At 41.8% G+C, this 25672-nt stretch overlaps 2 protein-coding genes across 13 annotated transcripts in view; both read right to left on the bottom strand.

Moving 5' to 3' along the window:
• Positions 1–21: 21 nt before the first annotated feature.
• klf9 (Kruppel like factor 9) overlaps positions 22–25672 on the bottom strand; it is a 149880-nt gene continuing 124229 nt past the window's right edge. The window contains exons 1-3 of one of the 2 annotated variants that reach the window (XM_069699923.1): positions 4421–4636; positions 3825–4266; positions 22–2151 (exon numbers count right to left, since the gene is read on the bottom strand). In XM_069699923.1, the coding sequence (XP_069556024.1) occupies positions 1871–2151; positions 3825–4218 (675 nt within the window). In that variant the 5' untranslated portion in view covers positions 4219–4266; positions 4421–4636 and the 3' untranslated portion in view covers positions 22–1870. Of the gene's footprint in view, positions 2152–3824; positions 4637–25672 lie in introns of those variants that run through there. The other variant, XM_069699922.1, reaches the window with a different exon arrangement.
• Positions 8104–25672, bottom strand: part of trpm3 (transient receptor potential cation channel, subfamily M, member 3) — a 108637-nt gene continuing 91068 nt past the window's right edge. For 4 of the 11 annotated variants that reach the window (XM_069699871.1, XM_069699872.1, XM_069699873.1 and 1 more), the window contains 9 exons: positions 24135–24302; positions 21752–21892; positions 20359–20487; positions 19440–19691; positions 18277–18451; positions 15798–15948; positions 14869–15062; positions 14616–14748; positions 8104–14190 (listed from right to left, as the gene is read on the bottom strand). In XM_069699871.1, the coding sequence (XP_069555972.1) occupies positions 12570–14190; positions 14616–14748; positions 14869–15062; positions 15798–15948; positions 18277–18451; positions 19440–19691; positions 20359–20487; positions 21752–21892; positions 24135–24302 (2964 nt within the window). In that variant the 3' untranslated portion in view covers positions 8104–12569. Of the gene's footprint in view, positions 14191–14615; positions 14749–14868; positions 15063–15797; positions 15949–17573; positions 17703–18276; positions 18452–19439; positions 19692–20358; positions 20488–21751; positions 21893–24098; positions 24303–25672 lie in introns of all 11 variants that reach the window. The other 7 variants (XM_069699864.1, XM_069699865.1, XM_069699866.1 and 4 more) reach the window with 3 other exon arrangements.

Here is a 25672-nt window from a genome sequence, read left to right as displayed (position 1 = left end):
CGTGCAAATAACAAGCAAATGTTTAGAAAGAAAAAAAAAATTTAATGTTAAAACTTTTGAGCAGAAATTATTACACAGCTATCTGTATTGCAATAACATGGAGTTTGCACTGACAGTCCCTGATTACAGTACAGTATAATCAGAAGAAAGGGCTTCAACCTGAAAGGCACCAACATCTAAATCACAGTTCTCATAATGCCAGAAAAGAAAAACAGCATTTCACATAACAAATGTAGTTTGTGTCCTGCAAAACCAAAATTTACACTATATATGGACTGTAATGCATTCTCTGACAGGTATAAAACAAAAACTAATGACATCAATGTATCTAGCTCCTGTAGTGGAAGAATAAGACCTCATCCCATTAGGAACATTATAAAAGATTACCTGACAAATAAAACATACATCGTACCAAAGAAATACGTACGAACATGCTACATGATGTAATTCAATGATTCACAAACAAACTAATCAAGAGAGCGCTCCACAAAATATTTAGAACAAATAAAAAATGTTTTATGTCTGTCGGTAGTGAGAAATGTTGTGCTTCCATGTCACCACCAGGGGGTGTAATATTGATTAGCATGACCATACATCACATTATTCCCTGATAAAATGTAGTCCAGATACAAACACAAGCTTGTTTCAGCATGCAGCACATGGCACTGTTGGTATAAGAGACAGTTATTGTTCTTTAAAGAATTAATGAACAGCAACACAAACAATTGGACAACGGTCATTCGGGTGATATTTTCCCAAGGTTGAAAATGTAGAAATTCCCCCTGTGCTACAAACCCATCAAAAGGCACAGACTTTTACTAAACATAAACTATTGTGGTCTCAACAGTGAAATGTTTTTCATCTGCAGGTGAAAAAGTAAAGTCACCACTTTAAAAGTTTTTCCCTGTTGTGTTTTCCTGCACTGTTGACACATCTGAACAAAACAACACAGATGTTGAAATGTAATTTCCCAGGCGATAAGCACATGTATTATGGTCGTGCTAACTTGCTGTCAAATTATTTTGGTGCGTTTATTTGCAAGTTTATCATGATGTGACAACATTTAGGTTTCAACACATTGCTTATACCTACAAGCTCATGGCACATCTGATTATACCTGAAGTCCATAGCCAAATATATGCAATTAAATAACCTAGCTCTGTCTATCTCTACATTATAGCTTCTCTTATTACTCTATAATACACTTAACTACAATATGAGTATATTATCATCAATATATCATCATCTGAAAGGAAGTCTGTTATTCTATTTACATGGTAATAATGCTATACTGTACATTCACCTTGTCCTGGACTGGAAGGCAACTGTACAAGTGTATGTAAGTAAGAGTATATGTATGTAATAGGAATATTCACTAAGGGATGATTTCTAAAACTTCATAACACACTAGGAATATACCAGTTATAAGGGTTTGTATTCTTGCTGGTGTCCTTATCAGCAAACGAAGTCTGTGATTCAAAATGAACACATGTAGTGTTTATGAAACTCTATGTACTTGAATACCACTTAGATGGCAGATTCCTTTAAAAAAAAAAAAAAAAAAAAAAGTCTCACCACACAAAGTAAATAATTACAAATGGTAAAAGAACTAGATCTTCCTGACAGGTCCTGAATCATCTTTAATAAATACCAATCACCTCAGGGAATAAGAGAAGAGATCTAGTTTGAAAATGTTTTTTTTTTCTTTGCACAATGTTGCATGTATAGCAGAAAAACTCTGACATTTTCTGTCTGGTTGTGTCGATGGAATTTGTCTAATTCCACACATGTGGGTGTGCCTGTGTTTGTGTATGCCTCTGTATTTACTGTGTGTATCTTTTTATATATATGAACAGTATGTGGATGTGTCTCACACCCCAGCAGGGCTTTGGTCTCCGGAATCAGAGGAGGACATGGACATGGAGCAGCGGCGTCTCTGGGCCACACTGGACCCCTGGAGCATGCTGGGATGGAAGCCTGCATGTCGCCGGGCATGTTTAGTCAGGTGGTCGCTCCTCATGAAGCACTTGTCACACATTGGGCAGTTAAAGCGCTTCTCGCCTGTGTGCGTGCGATAGTGACGCGTCAACTCGTCCGATCGGGAGAACTTCTTGCCACAGTCAGGCCAGGTGCACTCAAAGGGGCGTTCACCTGAGGAAACACACATGTTCTGTATAAATACGCGTTTTAATTCAGTTAGTTAATAATTGCAGTCAATCGTAAGCCTTGTGGTTTGTTATTAACTTGTCTTCCTCTTTCCAAAGTCAATCATTTGTTAAAAATGTTATTTTTCTTCTTGAAATCCAAAATATTTAAAAAAAATTAAAAGTCCTAACTACTTCCTTTGCAACATTTGAGGAAGGACATAATTTCATGCTCTCCCTGAACAAACAAAGCACATTCCATCTATTTTCCCAGAAGTATTTTAGACAAATAAATGTATCTTACACAGTTATTTGAGGAGTTTAGACCCAGAGAGGTCAAACTCAACTGAAACTTATTGAAAATAAACTGGTCTCCAATAACAAAAATATCAATCTTACTGTCGTAGGAACTCAATAACAGAATTATTTCAAGAACAGAAAGACAAATAGCTGGGGGAACTGGGGGAGTTAATGCTCCCAAAAACCGATTGTTCACACCAATTACAGATATAGAGTAGATGAAAGGTCATTGTAATAAAGAATGATCATAATAATAAACACACACGCATACACACACACACACACACACACACACACACACACACACACACACACACACACACACACACACATTTTTCATGTTTATCAAGGGAGAGGGAGAGGAAGAGGAGGAAGAACTAAGTTTGAAGGAGAGGTCTGTTGCAAATCAAGATTTTGGGAATGTCTTCCTAAATAGGATTTTCGAAGAACAATGAGAGAACATATTGATGTTGAAACAGTGAGTTAAACGAACAGCCCTGTGAAGGAAAAAAACAAAAAAAACAAACCAAAAACACTATGCCTGCCCCCCGGCTCCTCCTCCACGTGTTCCACTGGAACACATGTCTGCTCTTGTTTACAACCCGACGCGAGGGGAGTGGAGTGGAGGAGGATGACGTATGAGGAAATAATGGTGCAGGGTGGGTTTATCTCCGGTCAAGAACATGTGGGGACATCGGTGTCGCAGTGACCTGTATGTGGATTATAAACCAACATGTCACGCGCTACACTGCTCCTCGCTGGCATTTCAATACGTATGATGCAGATTTATCAGTGGACATATATAAAGAACGACTAAAACACACTCATTACTTGGATGAGGTCGTGTGTCCTGGCCCAGGCAGGGTGAATTATCACACCTCAAACTGTCTGCCATGGACGGCACGTGGCGTTCGCAGTCTTGGCTGCGTGTCAACAATACATTAAAATACAGCTTTGTCTCGTGCACTCTCAGTGCACCACCCCTCCCCTCTCAGCCAGCCTCTAGCTCAACATGGCAGGGGTCAGCCCCCCCCCCAGAAGGGGCCAGTTCATGGAACAACCTTTCATATAAGCCTGTTATTCATTTGCAGGAACATGTGGTCAATCACACTCCTCGGGTCAGGCACAACATGGACTATATGGACTCTGAATATCAGTTTAAATCAGGAGTTAAGGGGTCATGTTTTATGGCAGTCGTTTTGAAATGCCCACATACTTGATGTTTTAGAAATGACCAGTGCAGTTTAACATGTGCCTGAAATAAATAAGACAGTGATGGCAGAAGTGACGCAGACCGGTTTGGCTGTCGTCTCCAGAACCGAGCCCGTGCGTTTCGTAGGCGTGTCACCCACACACCGAGCAGCACAGTCCTCCACTCACCGGTGTGGACTCTTAGATGGGCTTTCAGGTGGGACGACTTGCCGTACATCTTCCCACAGCCAGTGAAGGGGCAGCAGTGCCTCTTCTCGGGGGACTCCTGCCTCGACGCCTCCTTCTTGTTGCGGGGCTGTTTGGGTACCAGCGAGCCCCGGCTGTCCCCAGCGTTCAACCGGCAACTGCCTCGCTCCACTTTCTCCTGCGCGCCTGCTTCGCTGCTCCCGAAACATGTGCTTCCTCCGGCGCTGACCGCGTTAGGATTACATTTGTTCAGGTCCAATAAAATCCTCGCCACCATCAGTAAAGTCCTGTTCTCCTGGTTCTCTTTCAATATGTCCTCTGTCCGCGCCGATGGTCGGATGGGGACGCAGTCTGCGGAGAAATCAACTTCCGACATCACTACAGCAGATCCGAGGAGGAGAAGAGAAGACGAGAAACAATGTACCTAGAATAGTAAAAAGAATCGGACAAAACGGACGGTTAAGTGATCAGACTGCAGTCCTCCCAGGAAACATGTGGGCAATCATCCACACGTGTCGTCTTCAATGTGACTATTCCGCAAAGACTGCGTTGAGGCTGCAGGGCGGATAAATAAACACCTCTCTCAGGAAAGATAGCAGTTTGAATCGTCCCCGGGTTCTTCCTCTCCCCTTCTTTCTCCAGATCTTTTTTTTTCTTCTAAATGCTGGAACAATAAAAACACAGCGTTTACCGACTGAGCTATTGTGTGTGCGTTTATTCCGTCTTTTCGGTGCACTCTTACACGCTCAACTTGTCCTATTTTATTGCGTGCAGCACTTCTCCTAACTCCAAGAAAAAATTTCGCGGAATCCCACGGTGTCATAATAAAACAGGGCTGTGATTGGCTGAGAGGAAACGTGATTCTTTTTTTTGGAATTACCTTTTCACCGGAGTGAGGGATGGCATAGTGGACCAATCACAGGCTGGGGTTGGTGAAAAGAGGGCGGGGGCCAGCTGATGCCTCCTTCAGGTACTTGACATATGACTGGGAAATAAAGCTGTCAGACAATTCTTTTTTGTTTTGTTTCAGGTAACAAGTCCTTTGTAATTATTATTCTGGTACCTTTTCCTATTAAAATATTTAGGGAAATTCTGGTGGGAAGTAAAACATGAACATGAGAGATTGTGCATCATTGGTTCAAAGGGCTGGTGTGTAATTTCAAGGACAATTTATAAATAAAGTGATAAAAAAAAGAAGCTAAATTTAAACATTAGCGTTAGAAAATAGTTATTCCGATTTTTGCGAGGATCCACTCCTTTTTTTCTGATGTTTTAGTGGTGGCATGACACATTTTCTCCACTGACATTTACTTCATTATAATTTTATGATTCTATAATAATGTATGATAATCAAACTGCTGAAAAGTGGCCTTGCAGTGATTGTGTAATGTTGAGAGAAGGGACACCATAAAGCTCAATATCAAATTAATGTTTTCATTTTGTCCTCATTATTCTTCCAGAGCAATTTAAAGCTTATGTGTTTCTTGCCCATTTTGTCATTTCCGATCATACAACATATTTTCAATTTGGTTTAGCAAGAAGCAGCAGATCAGGATTTAAAGAATGACACAATAATCTGCATCATGAAGAGAAAGAGAGAGATAGAGAGAGATGATGGTGTGTTTTGTTTCCTCAGATGTAAACCGGAGCACATTATGCTTTAGGTCTCACCTTGTGTCCCAGTTTATCACCCACAGTCTGATCCTAAGTTAGCACAGTCCTCAACTGTTCTCAAAGCTGCACTTGACCTCCTCAGTGCCAATGCATACTCTCTTGTATAATAGCTAGGCCAAGTGCTTTGTTTCATTTTCTATAAATTGTGGTCAACAAATTAAATGTAAAGTTAGATTTGCCGCATCAACTTGTCACAATCACCTGCTCTGGTAATGAAGAGAATTTAGGAGAGAACAAATGAAAAAGGCATGTAACCAGCACTCCCTGCATAATCTGTAGAGATTCATAACGTAGAGACCTTCATAATACATTATAATACTTCTCTCAAAATATGAATGTAACATCACAATTACATATACCTATAATCTATCAAAACTTTATGTATCATGTTTAATAAACATCCTGGCAAGTTATGTATTTGTGACTTGCTATAATGTTTTTACATTTTACAGGGTTTAAATGTTTAGAAATGAAATAGTGACACAATAAAATATATATATATATATTCAGTATTTCCCTTCAAGCAACTCAAACTCTCACACACTCCAAATGTTTGCGCTGCTCTCTCATCTTAATAAAAAAAACATTAAGGTAATGCACTCTGCAGGAGTGACTGTAATGGAGCCAGGCCACTTTAAAGCGTAACAAGACCCCTCTAGTTTAAAAAAAGGAGTGCTTCCATTGCAGTGGGAGGTCCATTCATGTGCGAAATTCCTAGAAAATCCTACTCAGCTTTGGGGGCAGCTACATGGGCTGAGCAATGCCCCTTCTGGATATTTTCCCATTGCTATGAACTTTGTGAACATGATCTGGATACTTTATCTGTTTATGTGAGAATAATCCACACTCAGAGGATTTTTCCGGCTGCTTTTGGCACGTGATCTAGAAAATAATACAAATCGTCTGCGTCCGTGGTTTGCTCAAATACACATGCTAATGTTTGCTGATGCAGCCATGATATCACTGTATACACCTCAAAGTGTGAGACTGTTACAGTCAGTTTTAGACATCGGAAAGTGCCACGCCTGGCCTGCACAAACACCTTCAGCGCACTGCAGCAATGAGTCAATGCCTCGGAGCAGAGTTATTAAGATCTTTTTAGTTTACACGTGCGGGGATCGCACAACATGAGAAACAAAGAGACCAGGGGAAGTTCTAATAAGAATGCAGGAGAAGTAACACAAAGTTCCCATTTGTGCACCGCAGTCAACACTGCAAGGAATTACCAGGATCGCCCGGTACTGCAACTCCTCCCACACTTTGCTCTATTCGGTGGCAAGAACCCCGACTTTCCAAGAAAAAAAAATCTGGTCCAAACCAGAGTCTTGGCAGGACGCCTGTAGCCTCCCTCCTGCTCCTCCTTCAGCAGAGCTGTAAACATTTCTGGGGAAGAGGAGGCGCTTCCGTGGCTGCTGCTGCTCTCCACTTCCCCTCTTACAAAAGTGCAAGAGTTCAGGAGTGCACGGCACATCTGGGTCATGTTGTTGTGTTGACATGATACGCTGATTGTGGCAAAAGATGAGGTTGTTTTTGACTGTTCTTGGTGCATGCGCGTGATGTTACAGAGAGAAGGAGGAGAGGAGAGGAGCAGGGGAGGGGGGGGGGAGCACGTGCGTAATCTCGGCACAAAATGTTCCCTTCCTTCCACGTGCAGAGTACAAACTGACGCACAACTGCTGGTCCGCTTCCTTGTGTGAAGAGGCCACCACCCCTTCTCCCTCCCCCACCACCCCTCCTCCCTCCAACTCCCACACACCCCACAGACTGACAGACTGGAATTCCCAGTGGCGGCTGCTATCAGCAGACAGGCAGCAGCTGCTCAATGGCAGAACAGACACAACATGCATGGGCAGTTACCAACTCTGTGGCTGATGCAAAGTCACTAAGTACATTAAATGAATCATATAGGAACAAATCATGGGCAACATACATGCAGCTGTGGAAGAGGAAAAGGTGCATTTATTCAAGTAGGCTACTGCACAATTTGGCATGATAAGAAAGGTGGGCCACCGCACTGGTATACTTCCATTAAAGTAGATAATGTGGCTTAGTTATGGGAGCTGTTCAAGGCTGTGTTTCTACCTCATGGCAGTGGGACTTTTTTTTTTCTTTCTTTCTTTTTTTTTTTTTTTTTAAATGGCAGCCCACCCAGCAGCACCTGTCCCACTCATCTCACCAGCAACCAAGGGAAGCATGGGGTAGGCAGGGGGAGCTGTCAAATCCTGCCCTAACTGCAGAACAATTTATAACATGAGCCTTATCACTTCACGGTTTACACATGGTTTTACGTGTTCTCCAATGATGAGATTAGCAGCTCTTCACTGGTTTCATTACATATTCAGGGAAGTCATAGAAATGCAGGTGTTCCTGAGGTTTAGTTCGACAGGTTTTTGATCATTGTTTCCATAACGAATTTAGGCAAAATGCCTAAATTTTTCATCACAGTAACTGGTTAAAACAGACAGAACAATACTGCTAGTGATATTATATACATTTCTCACATTAGTCATACACATGATAGTCTTTTCTGTCATTTATTCGTTTAAAGATCTATGTGAGTAAAAACAGACTAGACACGGAGTACCAATCTATTTAATTGTTTATTTAACAATGCATGCCAGACATGATCCTATTCACATTGAAGAATACAGGTTTGTATTTGCATCCAAATACTCACATACTCACTACTTTGATTTCATATTATAATCTCTCTCTTAATTCTCTCTCTCAGTCATCATTACAGGTCATCTCTGTACACGCTGAGTGGAAGAACTGCATGCATTTAAAGGACATTAAATAAAGTGTGACCAGTAGAGGGATGTCCCTTTTAGTTTGAAAACATCAGCAATTATTGCAGAAAAAAACATGTGCGTGAACTCTCTCATTAGGAGTCACAGGTTTCATAGGAGGGAATCTGTTGATTATCATCATATGCCCATGATTCTGCAAAACTGTAAGATATAGTGTAGGAAAATATTTCAAAAATACTGTACATTGAGATTCTGTTGGGTTGTGTTGTGTTGGCATGCCTCCCTGTTATTAGTGTGTACATGTCCGGTTCCACACGCAGTTAATTTATATGCACATACACACACAAGCATACCGCCTATCAATACCCTCCACATTAGCCATGTCAACATATCACAAAACCATTGAAGAATCATGTACGTATGAATTCATACATGGACATGTATGCCATGTCATATTCCTTTCTGTAAGGAGAAAGAAATTATTAAAGAATAATTTTATTTCCTAACCTAATACCTAATAGGAGGGCCTGGACTTCCAGTCCAACACAGTCATCTGTTTTCATACTTTGCCAAAGTTGAGTCGTACGATCTTTACTTGGTTAACACTGAGCAGACAACACGTCAGTAGAGCATGACTCAGCTTGTTTCTATTTGGTTTGACAAAGTTTGGTTTGGTTCAAAGATGCCAAAGGCCAAAGCTTAATCCATCAAAACACAATTCTCCATGAACCTAAAAAAAAAAAAAAAAAAAAAAAAAAAAAAAAACCTTTTGTTGGAAATTTAAACTTCTGTGGGTGAACAAGTAGATCAGGTATGAAGACATTCATTCATATACTATTGCCATTGCTGAACATGACACACAAAATATATAGCTTTCCTACGATCCCCGAAGTTTCTGGGTTACACTCATAAAGCACAGTGATTATATTGGACGCCTTCTACGCAAGACAAACTCACATCTTCCTTTCTTTCTTTTCACCACAACTCCATGATTTTTAACTTGCATCACTGGGGTAATATTGTCCCTGAGCACTGACCTGGGGTCAACCTTACATCTCTTCATCGTTCTGTGACTAAAATATTTGTTGAGGAAATTGCAAATCTGAGCTTTTGTATTCATGCCATTGACGTGTTTTACTCCCAGATCTGTCCAACCTACATGATGCATACTGAGCAAGTGTCAACATTTCAATTTATATTGACGTTGTAATTGCAACAGTCCATTGATTTTATAAAGAAAGGTGAGATTACTGGTCATGGGGAGTACAACTCATCTTATTACCACAGTTGTATAATGTCTTTTGTTGCTCTCAGACAAGTTAAGAAATATCACTTGCATGTAACAGTCCAATCCCATATCATGGCAAATTGTGTAATACACCCATCAGTCCACTAGAGGCTAGTGTGTCAGCATCCAATGTTTGCCTCATCTCACCTGACAGTTTCATGTTTGTGCCTCCTTGTGGCCTGAAAATCCACGTTGTGAGGGTTGGGGTTAAAAAAAAACAACAACACATGGTTAGAAACAAACTATGTGGTTAGGGTTATGCACCAAAATTACATTGCTTTAAAGATATCCATGTAGCCTGCTCCCAGACTCAAACCCTGGCCTCTGGGAAGACAGCTTGTGTCAAATGACCTCATCACATGACCTCTCTCAGGTGACATGTCTTTTTCTCAAGGCAAGGCGATGGATGCCACACGTGACAAAAAAAAAAAAAAAAAAAAAAACTCTAGTGGACTGTTGCATGTATTACACACTTTTTTGTGATACTGGGCAGAACAGCAGCAACAACACCAGCCATATGCTGATGCAATATCTTCTATCTCAGTTTCATGTGCAAACAGTTTTCTTTTCTTAATCTATGAAATTACTTAATGAGATGTTGTGTCTTATGTTTGGGTGAATTCAATTAAATGTCCATACAAGCAATGATGCAGTCGATTAATAACAACAATTCCCCCACTCTGTACATCAGATGTGTCCAAAGAGAACAACAAAGGTCTCTGAGAAAAGATTCACTGATATTTGGCCTCTATGAAGAGAGAAGAGGAGACAAAGATGAAGAAATTTCATAGATTTTTGAATCACTTCAGTCCCCGCATACTCCATCCATGCCCAAAAGGCACCCTAAGTTTGGTATATTGGCAAATGTGTATTGCCGTGTCAACATTAGAAAATTCTCATATGCTGCTTGATAAAACATACAATAAAAACTACTTTAAATATGATTGAAATGTACAGTATATCAGACAATTCTATATTTAATAAATAATATAGTACATCATCATTTAGTGCATGTAGATGGTAATCTTTTATTAAATTTAAAAGCTTAATTAGAAAATATTTAAAATTTGACAAAAATATCACTGAGAGGATATAAATATTAATTTGTAATTCAAACAGGCATTTACTGTAATTATCAATAATGAGCAAGAAAATGTCAATAAATAGAATCAATCTCAAAATAAATGCAACATAATTAAACTGAATTGCAAGAGTGAGAAAATATAAAACAAACATTAAAAATCAGTAAGAATTCTATTAATTTCACCTAATCTTATTTTTACAAAGCTATCAGAGAAAGACATTTTCTTCTCCTCCAGACTTTTTCCATTACAATAAAAAAAAAAAGAGATTTTAAAACACTGATCTGGCTATCATATTTGAATAATAACCCCATGTTTCCTCCTCCATGTCACTTAAAATGCACATCTTTCTTAAATCTCAGCTAGAATGCATATACAGTACTTGACAGCGTATTCTCAAGCAAATTCTTTAAAGTAGATTAATAAATTAGCTCTTTCTTCAGGACCTTGTTGTGACCTGTATATGATTTATGATTAGCTTTCTAGTCATCGGGCAACTGCTTCTCTCTTTGCAGTGGTTTGCTTTGAATGCAATACAAATACAATAAAGGAAGAAAAAAAAAAATGAAGGACAGTTATGGAAGAGATGAAGGACGGATCTATTAGGTGGAGGTGGAAAACCGTTGCAAAATAATGCCACTGCCGAAACCTGAAGGAAGGGGTTTGGGCTACAAGAGAGCTACGATTCATTGAGTGGAAAGAGTTTTTGGTGTCAAGTGCAGGCAAAAATGGTTCACAACAGCTTTGCCCAGCAAGCATTGCTTCTGACATGGGATCATAGCGCCCTCTTGTCCCCATCTTTTGCAATTGCACTTGTTAAAGCTCTGGGATCAGGTGTGAACTTGCGTCTATCTCCTAGTGAGATGTAGGACTTTACTGACTATGTTTGTGTGTAGTTATGCATGTGAATCTCACCATACACAAAACTCTCAGATCATAGTTCTTTTCTTATGTACTGCCTACCCACATTTACTGACTTGATACACACTCACGCCTCAAACAGCACATGAGCAGACTGAAGACACGAGAGATAATGACTTTTTGACTGGAGTGTGTTCAAATGATGCTTTCTGTTTCAAGACCAAAGACAAAAATTGTTAACCTTTTCCTCTCTGATGCTACAATATGTGAACAGAAGACAAATTTAATATCACCTTAAGAAAATTGAATTAATATTGATTACTTGAAAGGTGTAGTTTTGTATCTAGAGGTAAGTCGTTGCCATGTTACAGATATCATTTGCAGTTAAGTTCAAACTTTATGAAGCAGCCAGAAATGTTATCTTCTTTCTGCCTGCTTGTGCTGGGGTCTTACAAGTTGAGATTTTGTGAAGAGAGACAAATATTTTCTAAGTATTTGAAGCAAAAAGTTTGCAGTAGTAATGACTCTATGCTAACACAAAATGACGAAATGAGGTGGCTGTCTTTTCTTTCTGTCTCCTCTCTCCTCGTCTCTCAGACTTGACAGGGTCTACCACATAATGCAGCTTCAGGAGTAACAGTATACTTTGTCTGACTAGTGTGACTGATATGTGATGTAACACAGTGACATATGTCTACTTGATGTAAAGGTGGTGGGTGGAAGACATACAGTACAAACACACCTTCTATTGCCATGACACCCCATTGAGAGTTACTTAGCTACAAGAGGTAAAAACTAGTCTAGATTCATAGCTCTTTGTTTTGACTGGTGTACACAAGGACCCCTTTATCCTCCATCCATTTCCTCCCTGAATTATGATTCAGGGTAAAGCTGCCCTTCAATACTGACTATGAATAAACTTGTCTAACCTAAAACGAAAGAGAAAAAAACTGTAGATCTGGTCCAGATCAGCATCTATGGGCAACTTCACCCTGCTTTCACTTTTGCCCTTTTGCCCTTTCAGTAGTCCTCCCTGGTCCTAACAGTGTGCGAGTGCACAGATGTGTCCTTGTCACGTGTAGTTCTGTCTATCAAAGCTGCGGAAAGCTGACGGAGTTGCCAGCTTTCTCATGGAGAGGCTGTCAGTCTTGGCTGTTTCAGGCCTAGCTCCAGACTTGCTCCTGAGGAAGGGGTTTCTGGTTCCTGCCAAACCCCGCCCGCCAGGCCCAGGCCCCCTGTCTGCCCCCAGACCCGGTCCCCTCTCCATCCTCTCACTCACCGACAGGCTCTTCCGGTGCGGAGGGGCCAGCGTGAGGGAAGGATGGGAGTCGTCTGAAGAGCAGCTGTTTGCTCGCTCCAGCCTGGAGAAAGGGGAGGAGAGAGGGGCCCCACTGGGCCCAACGAGGCCCCCTAGGCGAGGGGTATCAGGGACTGGAATCAGGTCCTCAGGGTCCTCTGGATCAGACTCTGTGTGGCTAAGCTCTGCCTCTCTCTCTGGGTGAGAGGAACCAATGTCTGACGGCTTATCAAAGGGGAATGATGTGGAACCTCCAGGTGAGTGTGAGCGTTCTACGGGGGTGTATGGAGCTGAGACACAGCGTGTATCGATGCAGTCAGTGATGCTGGTGTACTCTGCAGCCTTTACCTGGACTCCTGCCCCCAGTCCACCATAGCAGCTTCTTGGTGTGAACATGAGGCTGTGGGACTTGACCAGAGGAGGCTCATCCAGGAATGCTGTGCCTGTTGTAGAGAGGTAGCGGCTGCTCTTGGAGCGTTCGAGCAGCCCTGCTGAGGGAGGTGGGGATGGTTCCATATCCCAAAGAGGTAAGGTGGTGTCTGGTAAGAGGTGTGCCGAGCACAATGACAAATCAGCCGCTGCACTGTCGTCAAACATAGCTCCAGCTGTTCCGCTGCTGCCTGCGCCACCCTCCGAGTGCCTGTCGCCCAGACCGCTGGTGGCAGCGCTGCTGAACTCTCGGCCTCCGGGCAGCACCGTCTCCATGATATCTGACTGCAGCGAGGAGTCTCTCTGGAGCGGTGGTACCATACGGAGAGGATCCAGAAAGTCCTCCGCAGGTCCCACCTCCTCAGAAGTTGAGACATAGATATCAATGCATGATGATGGACGGTGCTGGTGGGAGACCGACAGCGTTGCCAGTGGGAGGGGCTTAGACTCCTTGGGGGCGGCAGATGAGGACACAGATTGTGAGCTGTTGGCTCGGTGGAGACTGAGTGAGCGCTCTTTGAAGAAGCTTTCAGCTCGTTCAGCCCCAATCGCATGTTCACCGACACGACCACCTCCCACATAAAATGAGTGGCTCCTAGTCCGTGTAGCCATGCTAGTCGGAGAAGGAGGGGACATGGAGCCCTCAGCTGTTCCCTCCAGTGCTTCCTGCAGGCGGTAGGCATTTCCCTCCGTGCTGTTGAAGCTGCTTTGACGAAGAATGTATGCTGCTTCTGGGCACTCAACCTGGCGGAGTATGTATGCGGAGTCTGTGCAGTCGGATGAAGTCCGGGAACGAACTTTGTTGACCTCCCCACGCTCAACACCTGTCACACGCTCCAGAGCTACGGCAATCCGTCCGATCAGCTCCTCCATCTGAGCCAGACGAATATCAACAGTCTGCAGCGATGCCTTCATGAAGTGTTCCCTCTCATTGACTTCCTCCAGACGCATTGCCATGTTCTCCACCCTGATAAGACGAGAGAAAAAGACGATAAAAGACAATAGGAGCACTGTAGAGGGGAGAGTAGCAGGGGGAGAAACATTGAAACGCGCACACAACCAGAGAACTGCTGCTTTCACACCTGCTGTGGTGTAAATAGGCCATACAGTCAATCATCCCATCAAAAGATCACAATTTCAGTTACTTTCTAAAGCAGCAGTTCAGTAATTGATGTCCCTGGAACCATTTTCAGTGTGCTGTAGCTCAGTTTCTCTCTGCATCACCTACTGCACTGCAGCATTTATGTATTTGCACCTGTTTTCTGTATTTGCGGTGAAATTGTGCTATCGGTTTCAGTGTTGGGCTCTCTTTGCAATAATGCAGAAAAGGAAAGACAGAAAATAGTATTATATTGAATTTAGACAGCATTTTTCAGTTTAGAGATTTCTGACCTTTCAGAAGTGACTCTGATTCTCTCATCATTAGAGGAGTGGAATCTGTCATCTTTTTCTCTGAAGTACTCTTCTATACATTGCTCCTCAAAATCATGGACTTTCTTCAGCTCATCCTCAGTGATGAAAAGCTCTGTGAATCAAAGAGTTTGAGAAAACAAAATAAATAAAATGATTTACAACGATGTAAATAAATGACAACTCTGAAATCCCTGTAGTTTCTCAGGGTTTTTAATGTGCATCTGCCACTCACTCAGTCCATAGTCCCTCTCGTCATCATCTTGCTTGCGCCAGCGACAACACAGATGCTTGAGGACCATAGTTATGTGACTGAAGATGATGAGGGGTGGAGGAAGGACTGGGCGTTCATGGAAGGTCATAATGAGTTGGTAGCGCTGGAACTTCCACACCTGGTTGGAGATGGACTTCACCTCGAAGAATGTGTTGCTACGGACAATCACAGACAAAGATGAAACACTAGGCAAGAACGATTATATCCACTGAGAGCTCAAATAAACTGAATCAGGTCATCAGTGGCACAGCAAAGATTTTAACCACTGTCTGTGTAAAGACTGACTGAGTGATGAATTGACACCTTTACTTTGCATGCTGCTGCACTGTTGAGTCAAATGCAGACAGAGGAACCAATTTAAAAACGGACTAAATAACTAATTTCATGAAAACTTCAGTTTAACGATTGTTTTTTTTTCTTCCAGTTAGCACTTTTTGGTAATTATACTGACAAACATGAAGAAGAAGATGATTGCCCTTGCTACAAGGATTACACAGACACACAATAGCAGATCATTACCATGATAATATCACTGTGGAAGAAGCAGCATCCTATTCTGTAAATATAATTTGCTTCCAACCTCTGATGAGTGTGGCTTAACAGCAGCTCCAAAAGAAGCTAACGCCATTTCTCTTTTCCTCTCTGTCACACACATGCACACACACAAGCACAGATCTCAGGGAAAGTCTAAAAGTCAGTTATGTCGACTTTGCCTTTAATTAGATACTGCCATTAACATACATCCATGATTTGATGATATTGTTTGAGGTGTTGGAAGACAGAGAGAAATTATTTATTTCATCATGCTGTCAAACTGAATGTGTTTCATGTCCTGAGCTGTGTGTAACGTTTTAAGTGGAAAAGCTAAATCTATTGGAGAGTTGACATACTTGAACACAGCTATGAGTAGGTTGACCAGCAGTATGTTGGCCACCAGCAGATAGCAAGCCATGATCGCTGGGACAATCCAAGCCCCCGTCTTACAGGCAGGCAGGGAAACCACTCCCCCATCCTCGGTGGTGATGTTCTGCCCACAGGGAGCTGCACAGTGCCACAAAATGAAGTCATACACACACACACAAGTTAATACAAAGTAAAGCATGTCTTCAGATAGAGACTTCCATCCATCATTCATAATATTTCAGAATAATTTTTTGGGATGCACAACAAATAAGAAATGCATGCAGACACATGACATGAACAGAAGACAGTATAACAAAAAATAAAATTAAGCCAGTTCAAATAAAACATAAAACATTCAAAGATGTACTGTACATTGAATACAAGAACACAACAACAAAGAGACAAGCAGACCTGAAAATACCAAACAAAATGCATAATTACATATTCCGCAAACAAACAAGAGGCATAATGAATTTTTATGCTTCTTTTCTTAAAGAAGGGATTGGAGAGAGTGGACACTATAATGGTAGGGGCTCATGTTCAGAAATGTGCATCTGAAAACAAAAATACACAAAGAAACACATTTGTCATCACAGTTTGTGTTTACAATATATTTAAACATGGAGTCAATGTTTAAAATATATTGCCACATATGTGAGCCATAGCTTCATTCAGTAATGGTTGATTGCTCTGAATCACTTGAAATGTATTCAGGATACATCGAATGTTTTTTTCATCTGTGATGGTTCAGTTGCTGCGGCTTGTCTGGGAAACATTCAGCATTTGTTCTTGGTTTGTTTGCCTTTGAGGTTCACCCTAGTCATGCTCATCATTGCTGGGTGATCAATTGTTTCACACAATGCAGCCCAAAGATAGAGAACTGAAGTAAGATTTTTTTTTTTAACCTTCTAAACAATTTGGATTCAAAAACTCTGACAACTGAACCACGTGAAAAAACTGATTACAGATAATGAAAGGTGGCTTATAAATATGTTCTGGTGTGGATGTATGTATGCTTGTGTTTTATTCCTGTATGATATGATATTGGTGTTTAACTTTCAGCCATGTTAAATGCTGGCTGTATGGGTTGAGCTATTTCTGCAATGTTGCAATAGTGTTGCAAGAGCTCCAGTGAGAAGCTGAGCCGGCATAAAGGGAGGGTGATATGGTTCATGTGACAGACAGTGTTATCATGGCAGCATCGCATCTCCAAATGAAACGTAAGTCAAGTAATAAAATGAGAGGAAGAGACATCAAAGGAATATCAAATATTAAAACTTTGACAGTTCCTCTTGATGTGAATGTTGACCAAAACAAAGACCATAAAAATATCAAAATTTCATTTGAAAGGTGCTTCTGCCATGTAACTGTGCCATTTGCCAGCCAAAATTAGTGAGGGTAAAGTTGCTTACAGGATTTGGCTTTAGGTAAAGCTACTGGTTGTCTCAAACAAGGATTTGGAGATGATTGGTAGTCTCATAGATTAAAGGCCTCCACTCACTTTAGATTCTCTTGAACTAGTCTCTGCTGTTGCAGATTGATTGTTACATTATAGAAAATGTTGCTGACACCCAGTAGCTGACCCAAGATATCAAAACATGAGGGCAACTTTAGCCTTTAGAGCTTGGAGCCGCATGCACACCTTTTTCTCAAGTGGCCTCTAGTGGTAGGAGTGGGCATGACATGGTGGTAATGTGAGGATGATGAGGGAGAGGTGGGATAGGTAGATGTGGTTAAATTGAGATCTATATCTATAGATTTACTGGGATTTTCACTGCACTGGTCAATGTGGGATGGACCATTACTACGCCAGCTTCCGTGAGTTCGTAAGTAATTTTCGACCAGCCAGACTTTTTCATTCAGCCTTTGCTGTAACTTCCTACTATGCATATCTGAAACAAAGAATGAAAACATTATTTCAGATCTCTTCTCTTTGGGCCACTACGCACATTCTGTACACGCCATCATATATACTACCATACATATAGACAGCAGAACAGCACACAAATACACTCTCACTTTCAGGACATCTCCTCACAGACACGGTCACAGTCTCTTTTTGATTTGTTGTGTCAAAATAACACTCTTGTCTACGTGATGTAAAATAATGTTGACAAAAAAAGATCAAGACAAACTGACCTTAAACAAAGAAGATTATAAAAACCCGGTGGTGTAGAAACAAGATTTGTTAAAATTTCCCTGATTCAGCATCAATATGCTTGCAGATTCAATTTGTCATGCAGTAAAGTGTTTTTACAATGTACTGTGTGTGTTACAAAAAGACCTCTTCTCGTAATATTCAAAGATCTGGCAGAATGACTGAAAATTCAATCTAATTCTGCACTGAGATAAGTGTGTATTCGATCAAAATATACTCACTTCTCTCCTCAGAGTCAAGAACTATCCTCCCTTGAATTAACGAAAACGTATTTCTTTCATAAACTCACACTCTGGTCCTGAACTTACGGTCAATCTGGTCAGCAAACACCTCTCCGTAGATCATCCAGTAAGGCATAAAGAAGATGTTCCTTGCAAGCATCCAGGATGGGTCTTCGTTCGGGTTGAGGATGGCCTGACGCGCCACCCCAAAACTCATCAGCACCACCAACATGATGATCACAAAATACATCATGTCGATCATCTGACAGAGGGAGGGGGGTAGAGATGGATCGGCAAGGAGAGAAGGGAAGGAGGGAGCGGTTTTAGGAGAGAGAAAAAATGGGGAGAAGTTAGTGAGAATATTTAGAGAAAGAAAACAATGAGGCAAAATGGGGGAACAGGAAGGAAGCATGCTCTGTTGCAGCTGGAAACACAGTTTAAAAAGTCTGATGAAAGATGGTCTGCATTTGCACTTTTTGATTAGTCAGAGTTTCAGTTGGTCTATTGAAATTCAATTCAATTTGTTCTGCAATAAAACCTAAAGCCAATATTTAAAATGCGTTCAATTTAAGATTAATTGAGGAAATTACAGTAGTGAAGGGGACACGCTCCCTCCAGGTTCATTTAAACTCCAAGAGACTCTGTTAGCCTCTCTGTTAGCTCTTGATAAAGGCTGCACTCATTGTCTTCCTAGAAAGCTGAGACATATCTAAGACATTGTGAATTTTTTTTAAGACAATTTGGAGCTACAGTGAACAATTTGTCTTTACTTCTCTGAATTGCTTTGAGTTCAAGCCTGCTTATGCTGCTGCAGCATCACACGCCAATTACTTGACTAAACCATTTAATGCCAATCCAAATCTCTCTCTCTCTCTTTCTCTGCTGATCTTTATATCAAAGAGTTTGTGCCAAGTGGTACACAGCACATGTCAAAGACAGTCGAGCATCAGATAGATACTGAAGTTTGGGTGTTTGATCCCCTCTCTAGTTCTATCTTCATGTATGTATCAGGAGCTCTGATCTTGCGCTGGTTGAGATAAAACAAGGTCAGGAGTCACTGTAGTCCTATTAGAAGTGGCCTTGCATAATGCCCACAGATTAAACCTCTGTAATGGTGGAACACAGGGAGCTCTTACAATCAGTGTTGAGCAAAGTCAGAGCGTGAACAGATATAAATGAACAATACACATTGCAGATAGAAAAGAAAGAACGACAGACACACACGGATGACCACCCCTGCCTCCTCTCACCATCTTGCCAATCATCATCACATAGGGACCCAGGTATTTGTTAACTCCAAAGATGTCGAGCAGCCGGATGTACCAATAGATGATGTTGACGCAATAGATGACCCGCCCGTAGCTCATGAGCGGCGGCTCCTGGAGACGCAGAACCATGCCAACAGAGAATATGAGGATGGCCATGAGGTCCGTGATGTTCCAGTACTCCTGAAGCCACACCTTCACCTTTTGTAACAACTTCCCCGGCTCTGACATCAGGATCTAGAAGATGGTCAGAGGGACGTTAAAGGAGAAAGGAAAGGAAGATGAGGATGCAAAATGTAGGAATGATGGAAACTGGTGTGAATAAACATAGGAAGTGACTCTGGCACTCTTAAAAGTGACTCAAATACCAGATTAGAAAAATAGAAATGTATTCTATCATGACCACCATAAGAGGGCAGTATGAGTTCACCAATCAGAGGATCTATCAGCTGTCTGAGGAGACATTGTAGTGCAGCCAAGGATGGTGTGACACAATGATTAATGCATTTCATACACCTTCAATACAGACTAAGCCACAGGGTGAGGTTAAATTTATTAGATGACCACATACCTGTATTTTCTATTTAATTTTCAATCTACTCTGTGTGTCTACCCAATTCTGTCTTACCTTCATCCTCCCATTATCTTTCTATTCTCTGTGCTCTTCTACTTCCTCTTCACTGATCCATCACTATTTTCCCTATTTGTTATGAGCTGCTTGATGATATAGACACAATTCCTAGCCTCTTCCCTCCACCACTGAACTCCCTAAATGAAACAGTAGGTGACATTATGGTGACAAACGTTGTGTCTTCAGTTCCCTGAGTAGTGGTGAGGAATAGCATATTGTTTTCTGCATTTACAAGGCACATTTGCATGCAGCTACTGGTGGGACCTATTGTACCTCTCTCATCTTCTCAATGCCGTTGGTGAAGATGTAAGCGATGACAATCCACTCTTGAGGAGAAGGCCACAGGTCCATCTTGACCAGGACAATGTAGTTAAACAACATCAGATAGGCCACGTATGCCATCTGCGTGAAAATACAACAGCACAGGAAAATCAGCAGGGCAGTATGTGCTTGTGTTTGTGCACTTTTCCCACATTAGCAAACTGTACATGCAGTAAACAAAGCTCAGTTCTCTATCTATTTAAATTGAAGTTGCTTCTACGCTTACATTTTTCCATAACTAAAAATATTTGGAGTGTTATGCAGCACCATGAACTTTAAATTTATAACAACAATAAAAGTTTGAACATATTTAAACTAGAGCAAATTAAAGCAATAACAGACAAACTGTGGACAGCTTCTTTTCCTATTGCAAATCAAGCATTCCTCTGAAGTAACCAGGTAAAGTGATTTTAATAATATGTGACAGGACCTATTCTCGTTCAATCCCATATGCACACATTTAGTGTGTATCGTAAATTTGACTAAAATTACTAAAAGTGAGGCGGCACTCTAAAGCAGGTGACAGGTAATAAAAATTAGGTAATGAGGTGAAGACCACATTTTGACTAAGATCAAACCTAGCATTTATTCTGAGTGTAATCGTTTACATTCACCGTAGAATATTTTTCTTTCACCTGGAGGGCAGAGAGGAGAGGTTGGGGGAGTAGAGGAAGGAAGTAAATAGCGAGGGGAGGGAAAATGGGATGAAACAAAGGGCAGTCAAAAGGTTTTCTCAGCCTAAATAAACTGTGAAATCCCTGTCAGTGAAAAAAAGATGTTTTCTCTGGGCAAGCAAATTGAAGGGGAGCCCAAGACGGGGTATCAAAAACAAAAAGCTTGTATACAAAATTACACACATGACCAAACACAAGCTGTACACACACTTAAAAGATGTTGAGAGTTACAGTATGGTGGTGTAGGAAAACATGTAAAAACATATTAAACACTTACTTTCCCACTTGTGTAAAAAGCTAAACTGTAAATCAAATATTTACTTATCGAATTAAGTAATTCTGTAGCAATATGTCATTACCCAGAGGTGCTAGTGTATATTTATGCTGTTAATACAAAACCTCCTGACTTGATTGTTTGTTCTCCCTCATTCTGCAGTACTTTTCTCCCCATGCTGCTGCTATCAGTCTCTCCAATCTTTCTAACTTTCCCACCCCAGTAAAGCTGGGTAATGACAGGCTGGGAGAGGACATTAATGACAATGGAGGCAGTGTGCAAGTACAAGCTAACAGCAGGGAACCAGCAATTGATTCTGCTGCAGAAATACAGTAAGGAGTGAGAGTGCCAACGGGTAGTTGAGTATGTGGGTGGTGCTTCTGAAGCCGACACTGACCGTATGGAACCAGAACTTGACAATTGGAGCGTTGTAGAACTCGTATATCTTGCGTCCCATGGGGATAAGGCGGTGGCGGTTCTGAACCTCCTCGACATCCTTCTTTCTGGATGTCTCTGTGGTTACCTTACCCAGCATTGCCTGGGCGAGAGCAAAACCCACACGGAGCGAGGGAGGAGGAAGGAGGGAGCGAAAGGTGTGAGGGATTAAGGGATGGAGAGTGTAGGAAAAGGGAAGTGTGACGGATTGGAGAGGAGGAGGAGGAGGAGGAGTTGGTGGAGATGCAGAGAAAGGATGGGGATGAAGAATTTGGAAGGGAGGAGGTGGAATGGGAAAAGTCCAATAGCAAAGAAATAAAGAGAAAAAAAAAGAGAAAGGGGAGAGGATTATATTTTGGGCTACAGTGCAGTTTTAATAGCAGAATCAAAGAAGCAAGCACAGGCAATGCCATCATTCCAAAATGTGAAATGTGTGTTTGAGGTGGAGTTTGAGTGAAGGCTGGTAACACAGTATGACGCAGACACGCACACTCATGGATTGTGTCTCAGACAACAATTAAGAGACAGAAGAAAGAGAAAATAACAACAGCAAGAGGACAGAGAAAGAAAAAGATAAGACATAGATATCTCATTTCAATCTGTGACACATGTCCTTATCCATGAGAGAGGGTTCGGAGCCCGCTGTTTTTAATGGGTCATGGTCTTAATGTCAAAGCTGCACCAGACCTCTGAGGGAGTTCATTCATGGAATTGTATTGTAAGTCATGAATTATCGCAGACCTGGGCAAAGACACATGTTTGAAAGCCGGTTCAAATACTTGAAATAGACAGTGAGGATTTGGTTCAAACAGGTACAACAGTGATAAAACCAACGCTGTGAAATCAGAAAGAAATCAAAGACACTACCAGTAAGGGAAGAAAAATGTCTATATCTTCCAAAATATGGAAAACATTTACAGCCAAAGTCTTGTCCAAGTCACACACAGACAGAGCCTTCAGGGTGAAAAGCTTCAGATGCCAGTGTGTAAATCACACCATGCCTTTACTGCTCTGAACATGCACGCCAACCCATCAGCAAGTGGACACACGCTATCAGGCAAAGCTACTACATTCATCGCAGTGTGGTTTATCTAAAGCATCTGAGGACAGGACAATACAATCTCCCTCTGTGGTGTCGCGGTGTGTGTACATCTGTATGAATCTTTGTGTGATTCATAATTATCTGAAGGTGCATTTGTACAGTCAGAAGCCAGGGCAATAGGAAGGGGCTCGTTGCAAGTGCCCCTCCGACTGCAGGGTCGTTTGTTTAACACTGAAGTGCCTCAAGGACTGCAAGTTTAAAAGTCAATGTTTGTGCTGGCTCGCTGGCTGTGCTCAATGCAGATGGAGGGTATGTACAGTGGTGCTGAAAGGCGTTCGACTTCAGTTCAATCACTTTATGGGACAAGCATAGATCTAGTTCATGTGTTAAATTCACTTTTAAAAATTCAAGTCTTCATTTCAACACACAAACTGGATCTTGGTATGATCACCAGCATCGATTGGATTGAAATGGAACAAGTCTTAATCCTGCTGTACATCCGTGTCTATGCAGATGGACCAACTCTTCCACTGTGAGCTGGGAGAAGGTTGCTCAGACTCTGCATGATTTAAGCTCTGCAGCAGCAAGCGGACATGGTTATATAATGCAAAAGCCTGGTCCTCCCATGCTCAGCAGCCGACATGCTGAGTGGTATGCTGCAGCAAGCCATCACTGATGGGAGAGAGTGAGGGGCAGCAATCGGCTACCGTACAGTACTGTACCTCGATTAGACCTGAGCTTGGAGAGAAAGGAAGAAAGAGAGGGACAGCTAGAGCTAGAAAGAGGGAAAGACTTACAGAACAAAAGATCGAAGGCAGAAGAAACAAAAGAGGCGAAGAGAGAGAGCTGGCAGAGAACGAGAGGGAGGGGAAAAGGAAGGCGGAGAGAGAAAGAAGAGGAGATAGATGGAAGGAGAAACATACACGAGGGAAACCACAAGCGGCGACAGACTGAGACGCTACAACTCCACAACCATGTCTTCGCTGAGACAACGAGAAACAGGAAAGGGCGATTTGGCTGGAAGAGTCCAGTTGGCCAGAATAGAGGGAAAACAAAAAGTCGATCTGTGTGGAGAACTGTGTGCAGATCATAATCTCAGTGTGGTCAGTAACAACATCGCTTAAAACTGGCCCACAAGACATATTTAGAAAGGACACAAAATCTGGGCTATGTGATCAGCTTTAGAATCAACCGTAGCATGTGTGTATTGTCTTGTATGAATATGTGTATAGATTCTGAGATGCGGGGCTGAGGTGGGTTCTCTCACCACGGAGTTGTACTGCGTCTCACAGTAAGATCTTACTGTGAACTCCATGTCTTCTTCCTCCTTCTCCTTGACCGGTTTCTCGGGCTCCTCCTCCTCCTTCTCCTGCAGGTAGGCCTCCTGATCCTGGGGCATGTAGGACATCTCATCCTTGTTCTTAAATTCCAAGCTCAGGATGGACGGAGGCAGAAGCAGCCCTAAGATTACCTGGTTGATGCGGGAGAGAGGAAGTGGAGAAAAGTTAGGGAAGAGAGCTGGAGGTGACAAATCACAGCCGCTGTATACGTTGTAGATGTACAGTTTCATGTGAAACTCCAGTGAAAAAAAAACTACCCTGCCCATCATGCTCTGGTCTGCATACAGCTGAATGACAAAGCTTTGGTATTTTCAACAGCGCAGGCGAGGGTTCTCATTGTGGAAGTCAAATATAAAAGCATTACTCCAGACAGGCAGCAGGGATACTGTGCTGCTACGATGGATGAGAGGGGCACACATCCACAGAAGATAAAGGAGGCGGGCATGCTGTAAACACTTCAAATGCATTATAGTCAGACAAGAAAAAAAAGCAGCAAGAGAGTGTGTAACCACAATGGGAAGGTGAAGATGGACAGCAGTGAAATCAAGTGTATTCTTATCTCTGGAAGCAGCTGTCCATAATTCAAGAGTAACATTTTTGCTGTTTTTATTGTAACGATTACTGCCTCAAAGAAATTCAATCGGTTTAGGTTAACATTAATGTTTGATCAGTTTAAAAATTGAGCAATAGAGGTTATAACTCAACAACAAATGTGTCAGTAAAGTTAGTTGACTGGATGAGAAACCTAGATGATTGCAAAAATGGTCGTTTTATGGGGAGGGGAAAGGGGTAGTGACCAGTTAGAAATATAATTATAGCCCCGGCACAGAAAGTGATGTCTTCAATTGTCTTGTCATCAGTCATTACCAGGGGTCGAAGGCAAAGACATCAATATGTCAGACCTATTGATGAGTGAAGAAAGCACAGTACTCCTTTTGTAGCCTCTTGTTACCATATGCTGACATGAGTGTGAGAGTGTCGGAGGTTTGACGCTGACTGCACCAACTACTGTAGCACCTCAGAAATGTGCAGGCATATTTTTTGACAGGATTTTGACAGTGTTATTTTCTATATATCACGGAGTCCTGGGGCATTAAATGTTGTTTGTTCCACTTGTGGTTTCCTTTCTGTCTTTCTGCTCCGATGAGTTTGCCTTAGCACTTGCCTACCCTCTCTCTCCATCCTGCAAAGGCCAAACCACACTTGCAGTCTGCCCTGATCCGAGAAGCTGTTCAGCCAGACCCATCATCATCCTACCTCACTTGGTGTACCAATGAGTGTGAACCCAGCCTTCAGAAAATCCCAGGGCAACTCTTCATTATAAATAACTCTAACCTCTCTGATCTGAGCAGCTGCCTCCTATCACCCCACCACCAGGCATCTGGGAGGCACACATGAGCAAATACTGCTCAAAACTCAACCACCAGTCTTAACTGAAACCTCTCCCCTTTACTCCAAGGGATGTCCACATCAATGTAAAATGTATGAGACACCATTAAGT

The sequence above is a fragment of the Brachyistius frenatus genome, unplaced genomic scaffold, assembly GCF_029030835.1.
Source record: "Brachyistius frenatus isolate BFR_SWC_R1_liver_20210118 unplaced genomic scaffold, ASM2903083v1 Contig_31, whole genome shotgun sequence".
Taxonomy (NCBI): Eukaryota; Metazoa; Chordata; class Actinopteri; family Embiotocidae; genus Brachyistius; species Brachyistius frenatus.
This window is presented reverse-complemented; position numbering and strand designations above follow the sequence as displayed.